Here is a 12,671-nt window from a genome sequence, read left to right as displayed (position 1 = left end):
TTCAGTGGGTGTATTTCTAAGTGCAACTGCAGAGAAACTGAAGGGAAACTGCGATTTCACTGACTACAAAGCACAGTCAGACTGTCAGTGGCTTGAACCTCTCAGGACTTCCAATTTTTAGAGTGACCATTCTAAGTGAATCAGAGTGTCAATTAGATCCTCCCTGTAAAAACAAACCTGTATTGTTGATACACCACTTTAACTCTGACTATAATGCTGAAGGTACCTTCCATAGCTTCAGTAAAATAATAATGGATGTAACAACACAAAAATTTTATTGAGTTGCAAAGTACTTTTACTCTTTCAAAGGAATACCCAAGGAATAGCTGTACATTTCTAATTGCCACCTCTGGATTTAAAAGAGAATAATCAATAAAATGAATTAGATATGTATTATAGATCTAATGTTAGGTATAAACACATACAAGTGTGAACTAAAAATACATCTGTGTCATATGGTAACTGAAATGTTATAATCCAGTCAATTTGCAGGTTTTGAAATTTAATGTTTTACTTGTACTACTAAAGTGGGCATTGAGGTACCTTGTGGCAATTAAAAAAGGTATTACTGGTTTGTGGGTACAGTTTGTTTAAAGGAGCATTTGCATGTTTCTTAACGTTGTGTGGATGAATGTTCCAAGCTGAAAGTGAGGAGCTGCAGTTTTGAGCAGTGGGATCAACCTCTACTAGTGTTTTGAGAAACAACACTTAATATGCACTTGTTTATTGGGAGTGTTTAGGTATTTTAATTATCTTGCAATGAAAATTACAATGGGTTAAATAAAATTTGCAGTTTTATAAGAAGGTAAAAATTTGAATTCTTGAAAACAAAACTTTTCCTCTTCAGTCTTCCCTTGTGTTTAAAAATATTCATCTTTCCTTTAAAGTGTTAGATATGGTTCCATAGACAACTTCCAATAACTAACCCAGAAAGCCATTAATTATATGAAAGAACCTTTCACAATGAATGTTATGGCCTTTTCAAGTTGCAGGAAAATAACCTCCAAGCCAAGCCCTCTCCTCATCAATATCCAAATATACACCTAACAATGAGAATTGTCAGCTCCTACTGACCTCCACGCATTTACCTGAAGTGCTGATGCTTTTTATGATGCCTTTTGTATCAGTCTTGTCAGTAGGATTCAGGTTACTTTCCCTGCAATAAAACTGCATGTTCATTTTAATATAAATGGGCTAATGAGAACACAGATCACATAGGTAAGTGTAACTGGAGATTCTTTACCTTAGTACACAATTTTAAATTTATTTAATTAGCCGAATTTTTTAGAAAATACTCTTTTCTTCAGTCTATAAATTTTATTTGCAAACATATGCTTTGAAATCCTATAGATAAGTTTGCAGAATGTGCAGAGGTAAGAATAGAAGACTTTTCTAGCCTTTTACAACTTCTATAGACTAAAAGGCATTCTGATAGGGTACTTAATCTGTTGCCAAGTTTCTAGGGTGACGCCATGTATTTTGAAGATTGGAAGTTAACATATTTTAGCTATTTTTTCTCCTAGTTGTTTCGGCGATTCTAGTGAAATAAAGCTTTGAAGTGTAGAATTTATAGCATGCATGAGCTTAGGAAGAAATTGCAGCAGGTCATATATTCAGCATTATGCAGGTCCCCTGAGACAATAGATGCCTTCAAGGCAGCACCTTGTTATTTGGACCCATAGAATGCCACGTTGCATTTGCTGGGGATCAAGCCTAAGATGAAAAAAGATAAGATAATTGGACATAATGAAATCCAGAAGGCACTCTGTTTCACCATGAACTTGGAAGTAGAGTGTAGAATTGAACTTAATTCAAACCAGCTCTTGGAAATGCCAAATGCAAGGACTTTGAAGTTTGAGGAATCAGAAGTACTTTACGCTCGATGGTGGTTATAGATACGTGGTTTAACCCTTGAAGGGTACTGAGAGAAAGCATTTAGGTTATGAACAAATGAATCAGGAAAAAAGGAAAATTTAATCTGATATACACCAACAAATACACTTTTATTCAGTTTGTACTCCTGAACCAAAACCTTGTAGAAGAAAAGCAAAAACTGACGAAATCCTAATTTATTAGTAAACAGCAATTAAAACAGAATCTTCGTGGATAAATGTTGAAATTACATTAGCAATTAATAACATGCTAAAAAAAATGACATCAAGCCATTAAGACTTCAGATTTTTCTGATTTTACCAATGTGGCTATGCTGTCATAAATAAAGAAGTAAGATGCATTCAGTTTAGAGGTATTAGAAAATAATTACCTTTTAACTTAGATGTCTAAATATTTTTATTTGAAAGTGTGTAGTGCACCAGCATGTAAGGGCAAAATTTAAGAGAAACTGAAATAAATGTTGTTATAGTTTGATGTTAAATGTTAGCAGTTCGATCACTGCAAAAGGAAAAAGATGGGAGGTGATTGCAATACAACTTCTGTAAGGAGATCATATGATATTAGGGAAATCTTAAATTGATTTGAAGAAAAATTTAATTAACCAAAAGGCAAGGCTAGGTGAAATTCAAAATGGAAAAACAGTGCTTGTGAAAACTGGACTTGGCAACATGACAAAGTTTCCTTCATTTCTTTTGTCTTTTACCAAAGTTATTTTGTATATGTTTGGTACTGGAGTTAGCATTTGATACAACCAATATCTTACTTCCCATTTTATTTTATATAACCCAGTTAAATGCTTGTCCATCTTACTTAAGTCAGTGGCTTTGCTAATGTTAAAATACCTATTTCTCTGTATCAAAAAAGTAGTTTTCAATGCAATGATGTCTGGTGTATCATATGGTAGGCATTGTAAACTCAGTTTTCAAATTGATGTGCATTTAACTAGTGCAGTGGTAAAACCTTATACAAAAGTCCCATAATTTCTTTCATAGAAAAAGTACTGGGGATAAAATATCAAGGGGTTGAAAATTCCATATGATGTCATAATTTCTGCTTGATGGGCAGCATTGTTAATAATACTTCAATGCAATCAACAGATGGACCAATACGTAATCGACTGCAACAATGATGACCCAATCAAATATTGTAAAGCATTTCAAGGCAAAAGGACATATAAAGGGAGAATTTTTTAAATTAACTTATGTAATGAACCTAATCTTATAAATAATTAATCCATAATGTTTATTTGCCTCTTCTACGGACACATGCTTGGTAATTATTTTGATTATAGAAGATGTTACATTATTCAAGCGTATACATTGATTCCTTATGTACTTTGGAGCAGAGTGTAAAAGAGTAAAGTTATATATATTTTCACATACAATGTGGGTGTTGCTGACTAACTAATTGTTCGAGAGAGTAGTGATGAACTGCCACCCTAAACCACTGCACTTCATCTGGTGAGGGTTCTTCCACTAGAGATCCACAATTTAGTTAACTTAATTTACAGCAAAGATGAGGGAACAAGTCAAGATGGTGTGTGACTTGGAAAAAGGGTTGAGGTTATTCTCATGTTCCTGCCATCTTTGACTACCCTGGTGGTAAGGTTGGCAAACAATACTCATTGTAGCTGTGGTAAGCCCCAGGATCTGGATGGTGGTCTCTTGACATTGGTAATTAGATTTCCTGTATTGGAGATACTAATTGCCTGTCACGTGGGTGAATGTTACTAACCTCATATTTGCAGTGCCTGAATCCTGTCTGTGTATTAATGTATACTGACTTCAACTGCTTCATTTTTTGAGAATTTAATGAGTAGATTTTCTTAACACTATTATGCCACATTCAAGTATCACTTTTTGATGTCAGCCACTTTCACCTCCTGCAATTCTGCTCCATGCTCCACATTTATATAGACTCAGAGCCATGTGGTGCTGGCAAAACCCGAACTGAGCATTGATGAACAGGTTATTGGTAAGTGCTTCCTGGTAATACAGGCAACAACAGCTCCCAGCACCTTGAGAGGAAAATGTGTGATCACTTTTCTACATTGTGGTGTAGGTGGAAGTGTCATAATTCTACTGAAACAGAAGTGTTCATATTCAACTAGTTTGCTGCCTAGTTCCAGAACTTCAGCAATATCCAATACTCTTAAACCATTTCGTAATTCACGGAAAGAATCAAATTGGATGAAGCTAGCTGTTATTATGCTGCAAAACCCAGGTGCAAGCCCAGATAGTTGCAAAGGCTTCATCTTCATTTTAGGCACATGTATGCTGGACATTGTGATTATTATGTGGTTCAAAATCAGATAACACCGGCTAGGAAGTCTAACTGTTCCTTTTATACCAGATTTTTTGATGCAGAGAACCACTTTTTCCAGGTTCCATACTGGAATACACTTGTGGAAAGTGCAAGATGTTGATATTGAATGCCTTATGCTAATAAATAACACTTACTGATGTTACCAATACAATCATCTAGATATTTGTGCTGGTCTATCATCAATCTCCACCCTATCCCAGTACATGTTTTTTCTCAAGAAGTAATGATGAGACCTGCTACATATCTCTCCTTGTGCTGTGTCTAATTTGCTACTGGAAATGTAATGTCTCACCTTATGTTTTAACTATTTTCTCTTTTCACCACACAATTTTATATAGTTAAATATCTATATGCCACCTAACCCCAGTAGATAGTATATTTATGACCACAATTACTATCACAGAGTTGTATATGACTCAGATAATGCCAACAAAATGCTGGAGGAACTCAGCAGGTCAAGCAGCATCAATGGATGGAAATGAAGAGTCAACATTTCAGGCTGGGGCCCTTCATCAAGACCCTTCATATAACGTAGATTCCTTTTCTGAACAAACTTGATTCTGAACTTTGCCCCTTCTCTGACAGCTACAGCTACTGGTGTTGGAGGACTGAACAAGCAATAATTACATTTAGCGATAAATTCAGTATTAAATTGGAGGAGACATTTTTCTCTGCTATCTTTCTTTTAAAATGATCATCATTATAGACTGCAACATTGAGATGATTTAATTAAGCCACAATGGTATTGGCCTATTCAAATGTATCTTTCATCAGTGAAAATTGCTGATTTACCACTGGAACTACTTATACCTTCAGCTTTGTTCTGAAACCCCACCCCAGCAGGAATAGAATTTGCAGCATGTGCTAGATTTACTTGATTGTTTTAAGGTAAGATTAATTGTACGTGTAAGCTTATGCAGTTCTTAAAATATTTTATTTTTATATTTTTAACATAAAGAATCAAACCAGTTACCAATGTCATTCTAATGTCCTTTAATTGCAACATGTGGGCACCACGGTAGCATAGCAATTAGCACAATGCTGTTACAGCTTTGGAAGTTCTGGTGTTCAGAGTTCAATTCCGGTGACCTTCTATAAGGAGTGTCTGTATGTTCTCCCTGTGGAATACATGGCTTTGGTCCAGTTTCTTCCCACAGTCAAAGATGTACTGGGTAGGTTAATTAGTCATTGCAAGTTGGTCCCGTGATTAGGTTGTGGTTAATCAGGTTTGTCAGGGGTTGCTGGAGCTTGAAAGGCCAGAAGGGCCTACTCTGTGCAGTAAGGCTAAATAAATAAATGAATTCCATTTGATCTTTGCTCACCTCAAATTGCCTGGCCTAAATTGGCTTAATCATTTTGTGTGGCTGCTTTATTATTCTTCTGGGTCATTTGAGGTAAATTTTTATCATCCTTGAATTCTCCCTTTGTCCATTGAACTACCTATATCCCTTTAATTTCTTCAAGACAGACTTTTCCCAGTATCTGCCTAAAGTTTCATCAAGAAGCGAGTTTAACCAAGTAGCTCCTGACATACTGATGTGCCAAGAGTCATCTAATTAATGTGTTCACTGTTGTCTTCTCCCTATCGTCTGTTTATTCCCTGTGTTTCAGAAGAACATAAGCAACCTTTCTCCTCTGTAAACACACAGCAGTATTGTCCACGTCATTCAAATAAAACAACCACCTTTCATATCATGAACGAAGCATAGTATTTGCTATCCCTTTCTTACAACAATAAAAACACAATGAGGACAGTATCTCTTTCAAAAAATCTTATATTTAGTGAAAATCTATTTGATCAGTATGGTTGTAAGAAAACATTTGTGAATATTTTGTAATTATCTGGCTTTCTGTATTAATTTCTCATAAAGTGTGGTCAGATCATCATCTAAGTCACAATAAGAGACAAACACAATCTGCCTAAACAAATAACACACAAACAATTGTACTTTTCGTGTCTTTATTAAATGCATTGTTTAATCATTCACAGTCTAAGCTAGAAAAAGTTGTGAACCCTTGTATTTAATAACTGGTAGAACCTCCTATAGCAGCAATAACCTCCACCAAATGTTTCCTGTAGTTGCTGATCAGACTTGCACAACGGTGAGGAGGAGTTTTAAACCATTCTCCATACAAAACTGTTTCAGTCCATCAATATTTCTGGGATACCGTGCATGAACAACCCTCTTCAGGTCATGCCACAGCATCTCAAGTGGGTTAAGGTCTGGACTCTGACTTGGCCATTCCAAAACACAAATTTTCTTCTATTTTAAACCAATCTGTTGTTGATTTACTTTTGTGTTTTAGGTTATTGTCTTGTTGCAAATCCAGCTTCTATTAAGCTTCAGGTGACAGACCACTACCCTGACATTCTCCTGCAGCATGCCTTGATACAATTTTGAATGCATTGTTCCCTCAACGATTGCAAGCTGTCCAGACCCTGAGGCAGCAAAGCAGTCCAAACCATGATGCTCCTTCCATCGTGCTTCACAGTTGGAATGAGGTTTTGGTGTTGGTGTGCAGAGCCCCTTTTCTTCCATGTGCATTTCTGCCATAAAGTTCAACTTCTGTCTCATTTGTCCACAGAACATTTTTCCCAGAAAGCGTTGTGGAACATCCAGGTGGTCTTTTGCAAATCTGAGACACTTAGCAATGTTTTATTTTGGAGAGCAGTGGTCTTCTTTGTGGTGTCCTTCCATGAACTCCATTCTTGTTCAATGTTTATCTGATAGTGGACACATAAACAGAGACTTTATCAAGTTCTAGATTTCTACAGATCTTTTGATGTTGCCCTTGGGTTCTTTTTCACCTCTTTCATCATTGCATGTTGTGCTCTTAGTGTGATTTTTTACAGGATGCCCATTCCTAGGAAAAATAGCAACAGTTCTGAATTTCCTCCATTTGTAGACAATTTCTCTTACTGAGATCTGATGAACACTCAGATCTTTAGAAATGCTTTTGTAGTCTTTTCCAGCTTCATGCATCTCTACAATTCTTCTGAGGTCCTCTGAAAGTTGATCGAGGCACGGTGCACATAAACAGATCTTCCTTGAGAAAAGCAGGCTCTGTCAGGACCCTGACTTTGTGTGCCTTTTTTATAGGGCAGGGCACCTCTACAACCCACACCTCCAATCTTATCTCATTGATTGGAACACCTGACTCTAAATAGCTTTTGTAGAAGATATTACCCCAGAGGTTCACATACTTGTTAGAACCTAAACAATGATAATTTAAATGGTGTATTCAGTATTGACAAGAAGTACAATTGTTTGTGTGTTATTAGATTGGGCAGATTGTGTAGGTCTTCTTCTATTTCCGGCAGTTTAGACACATCTAGGTGTATTACTGCCCTCCGCAGGATGTACAATTATTACAGAATTTCAAGAAACTCAAATTCTCAAATATGAAACAGAATAATACACTTTTCAATCAGATGGTGGTTCTCTTGGTGGCCAAACAAAGATTTAATAGAAAAACAAAATAGATTTAAGTCAGACAGCCTCTTGAACAATATTCTTCTTTCAATTTTATATCGATTACAACTCAGCAAAACATGCTGAACTGTCTGTGGACTACCACAGTCACATAATCCAGTTGGATGTTTCCTATTATCTTTAAGTAATAGTTTAGCCCACAATACCCCAACCTAAGTCTTGTTAATATCACCATATCTCTATGATTTAAAGAGTAACAGTCTGAGACCTTTTTAACTAGAGGGTGACTAGAAAAGAAATGCCTTCCCTTTAATTCATTTTTCCAATCCTCTTGCCATTTCTTCTCTATGCCTTTTTTTTTATCCTACTTCTCAATTCTGCTCTGCCTAGGGGTATTCTAATTCCTACCTGCCCGCTCTGTAAGGAAGACCTTGCAATGCCATCCACAATTTCATTTCCCTCCACCGCAGCATGCCCAGGTATCCATGTAAATCTAACTTCACAACCCATCTTCCCTACTCTAAACAAAACTAAGAGAATCTCAATAACTATGTCAGGACGCGCTTTTGATTTATTCCCTTTTATAGCCTCTAAGGCAGCAGCAGAATCCGAACTGATGATAACCTTGCATGGTCGAGAGTCTTCTATCCACCATAAGACTCAGAGGATTGCTAATAATTCTGTTGCAAAGACAGAAACACCATCTGAAACCCGGTGACCAATCTCAACTCCAAGCTGAGCACGTACATCCCAAATCCTGCCTTACTGCTCTCTGGGTCCACTGAGCCATCAGTAAAAATCTTCAGATAAGATCCCCATTTATTATCGTAAATGAATATTTAAATCGTGTAGGTCAATTATTGTGACAGATGAAGATCAGACCACATTTTATGAGTAATTAATGCAGAAAACTATGTAATTGCAAATAGTTCACAAATGTTTTCTTCCAAATGTATATTAAGAAGTACAAATGGGAGTTGCAGCAAAAATTTAAATTCTTTTCAAAAGTCGGATTAAATTTGCTTCATGGTTGGAGCAGAAATGGCCAACTGAAGAGCTTTTCCTGTACGGTACTGATCAATATTCCACTAGTTTCCTTCATGTAATAATGGTATCACATGTAACATCATAAAAACAATATGAGTGCATAGTATACTTCAGCAAAAACTTGTACAGCTGTTCATGCACTAGCTATTTAATTATTCGGGATTTTTATTTCAGCAATGCCCTGTCTTAATCTTATACAAACTTCAGGGAAATATACATCCTAGTCTATCCATCCTCTCCTTATAACTCAGGCCCTCCAATCCTGGTAATGTCCATGTAAATCTTTGCAGCACCCTTTTCAGATAAATAACTTACTATGAACAGCTGGGCAACTAGGACTACACTCAGTGCTCCAGGTACAATCTTACTAATGTCATAGTTCATTATAGACATTTCTTCCATCAACCTCCCAATAGAAGACAACCTATTGAAAAAATGTTTTTAATATATGCAGTAGAAATCTTGTATTTCAGTATTTAAAAGATGGAATCAGTTTGTGTTCAGTTCTGTTGTATTCTTCAATGAAAACTCATCCAGGTACCTCAGTAGTGCCCAACAGATTTTTGCAGGAGTAAGCTCCTAACACTTGTACTCTATACTTTCGAAGATGGAATAATCTCTTCTCACTTACGTCCAGTTGCATCGTTATGTTATCTGCTATGTATTTTAGGAAGAGATATACTTAGTCACATAGCAGTTATATGGTGAGAAGATCAGTTTCGTTCATGTGAACTTATTGAAGAAACTTAATTATATACTATTAACTAGATGCCCATTTGTTACATGCAAAACCTGTTTTTACTAAAGCAAAATGTCATTTTGTTACAGTAGAATTAGAACTGTTCTATACCACTGGAAAATAAACCTGATGGAAGTCATAATTTGTTTGGAATCGTGTGTTTTGTGTGCCAGCAACCTTTCTTGACTAATGAAAAGTACATTGTTGTATAAGATTCATTTCCATGTGTTTTAAGTGGCTTCATTTGAAATAAAGTAGTTGTCATGCATGAAACTGTATAGATTTTCTTCCTGCAATTTAAAATGTCAATCTTGCAACATCATGGAAAATAGTCTCAATTATTTCCATTGTCCTTCAATATAACTGTTTTCCAATTATGTTATTGTGTTTTGGGATGATGTCAAGATTTAATTTCTAGTTTTTAGTTTGCTTGCATTTAATTCAAAATACTGATGAATTGGAGAAGGAAGATCAACTGATTAAACCTTTCAGTTCTGGTTGCAGTATTATTTGTAGTTTATGTAACTTTGGCTTCATATTGTAGGCAAATTTTAACTGAATGTAAAGAAAACAGAAGAGTTGGATTGAATTAGGTGTCATGTGGATTAATATAAAGTTGGTGTACTGAAGAGTCTAATGTGGCATACCAATGCAGCATAATAATTACCAGTGTGTGGCCTTCTGAAGATATTTATCTCTTATTTCTATGATATTTAATCTAGGATTCAGGTTATATAATCAATAGAGAATGCAAAGAGGTCTTTCAGCCTACTAGGTCACTCCTGTTTTATTCTTTCCAACTCCCACAAAATCCTAACACTTATTCGCCTGCCACTAGGGACAATTTACAATAGCTATGTTACCTATCAATGCACATCTTTGAGATTTCAAAAGAAACGATACCACCTGAGGAGGCTCGTGTTCAAAGGGAGAGCATGCAAATTCCACACACACACACACACAGAGCAGTGGAATCTAGATTCACCCCCTGTTGCTGAAGCTGCATCAGTTGCACAACTATGATGGGTTTTCAGATTAAGGTGTTGTTTCTCCTATCCCAGACAGTAAAGGTAATAAAGCATATGTGTGCCATTTGATACATTCCCTGCTTGGTCTAGTGCTGTAAGATTCATCAGCTAACACACATTAAACCATTTTGCTTTGGTCCACAAACCTCTATCACAGCCAATCTTGATCCATCTTAGCTTGGGATCCTAGTAGAGGTAACAATTAAAGTATGTTCTCACATTCAAATCACAGAATTGTTCCACATTTTCAGTTTAATGAGGAAGGGTAAAAGTTTACCTGTTGCATCTTCATGGCATCTAAAAACATAAGTCTATTTTCTAGAAGCCTATGAACAAAAATACACTATCACCTATTACCTTCAATACTAATCCAGTGTAACTTGAGGCAGCATTTCAAAAGCTTGAGTGTACCATGAAAATACTTTTTTAATGAGAGTCTAAACCAGGATTATCTTTGTCTTTCGTTACAGGACAGTGGTGATGCCCGTTGCTAATGAGTTTGCTCCTGACATGGTGCTTGTATCCTCTGGATTTGATGCAGTGGAGGGACATCCAGCCCCTCTTGGAGGCTACAAAGTCTCTGCTAAGTGTAAGTTTGCTTGTTGATGAATGAAATTATCATTTTATTTAAAGTAGGTGGTTTAATTAGAGAGTAAAATAACCTAAACGTTTGACAGCCAAATTAGTGAGAGTAAATGACTCACATTTTCCAGCTCTGAGGGGGAGGGAAGAAACATGAACACTAATCTTCAAAAGGGTCTTTAAATCCTTCAGAAAAGCCAGGGGCTTTACTGGTTGAGCTGTTAAATGTCTTTGTTCAAAAAAAATTGCAATCATTGGTACATTTTAGCATATAAGACTTGAAATGGTAAGAATATGTTTTCTTCCTGAGTAAAAATCTTATGTATTTCAAAAATACTTATTTATATTTTCCATTTGCCTGCAAGAAAATAAAAGTGGGCATTTTTTGGAGGCCCTTAGGAAGTCAATGGTGTGCCACTTTAGGAAATTTAAAACATTTATCACAAAATTGCATATATTAAACAGAAGATCAAAAAGGGCTGAACTGAAATAGTAAGTTGTATTTATTGAAATTAAACCTGGCTTATATTATACATTTAGTCCCAGTAATCCCTGGTGGCCATTTCAAATATGATGTAATACTTGGAAACTTTGATCGTTCGCCAAGAGTCAAAGTAGGCTTCTGACCTTTGACTTCTCTTGCATTTCCTTTTTCCTGACACAGGTTTTGGCTACCTTACCAAACAGCTGATGGGTCTGGCTGGAGGCCGTGTCGTGCTAGCCCTGGAAGGGGGCCACGATCTCACTGCCATTTGCGATGCCTCAGAAGCATGTGTTTCTGCTTTACTTGGAAATGAGGTAAAACATCAATGCACATTATAAGCTGACAAGTTCAAGAACTCACAGGTGCGCCTTTAGCTGCAGATTATGAATGAGATGAGGGCAGACTTCCAAAAGAAATATAATTCCACAAGACCTGTTCATCAGTAACGCAGATTAAATAATTGCATGACCGATTGCAACAATGAACTAGGGAAAGACCTAAAGCAGTTGTGTGAATATATCCTGTTTGAAGTGTTGCATTTGCTTAGGATAAACTGTTTTATTGCTCAAATGTTTTCCTTTTATCTTTGAAAGGCTGGGGCTCCCTTATGTAAAATGATTTTTTCCCCTATTTCTGGATATTTGGATGCAATTTACCTTCTAGAAATGCAAACCTGAAATGATGTACTTAGTGATTTGTTATTTTGGGGATTGCCTGTCCTCTACTCATTCTGCGGTATTCTAGCTACAGATAAGCACATCACATATGGGCTTACACTTGTGAGTGATTACTCTGCAAAACATTGTGTACAGGTATCAAACAAAATAAATATTTATCCACTTATGATGCAAAGGTTTTGTTCTTAAATTTTCCATCTTCTGAAGTCAATGTCATCACACAGTAGAGGTTAGTCATGATAGTTTTGGTTTAAGGCAATCTTATCTTATTCCCGTGTTCTAATCTTTTTTTGTTTCTGTTTTACTTATTCTAGCTAATACTCTATTTTTTGAGTTTTGCTGATCTCATGGTCAGCATCTGGCACTTAGCATTATAACTTCAGAGATACTGACATTAAAGTTTATTCATGTATCATTAAAGCCGCAACTGAGCACTTCATTAGCTGAGTTAAGAGAATGGGA

The 12,671-nt window shown here is 36.2% G+C and overlaps 1 protein-coding gene across 11 annotated transcripts in view; it reads left to right on the top strand.

Annotated features, from left to right (window-relative positions):
- hdac4 (histone deacetylase 4) overlaps positions 1–12,671 on the top strand; it is a 436,407-nt gene that overhangs the window by 409,694 nt on the left and 14,042 nt on the right. For all 11 annotated transcript variants that reach the window (XM_073046732.1, XM_073046730.1, XM_073046731.1 and 8 more), the window contains 2 exons: positions 10,937–11,055; positions 11,713–11,846. In XM_073046732.1, the coding sequence (XP_072902833.1) occupies positions 10,937–11,055; positions 11,713–11,846 (253 nt within the window). The remainder of the gene's footprint in view (positions 1–10,936; positions 11,056–11,712; positions 11,847–12,671) is intronic.

The sequence above is a fragment of the Hemitrygon akajei genome, chromosome 5, assembly GCF_048418815.1.
Source record: "Hemitrygon akajei chromosome 5, sHemAka1.3, whole genome shotgun sequence".
NCBI lineage: Eukaryota > Metazoa > Chordata > Chondrichthyes > Myliobatiformes > Dasyatidae > Hemitrygon > Hemitrygon akajei.
The sequence above is the reverse complement of the archived record's forward strand: the minus strand, read 5'-3'. Positions and strand labels throughout refer to the sequence as shown.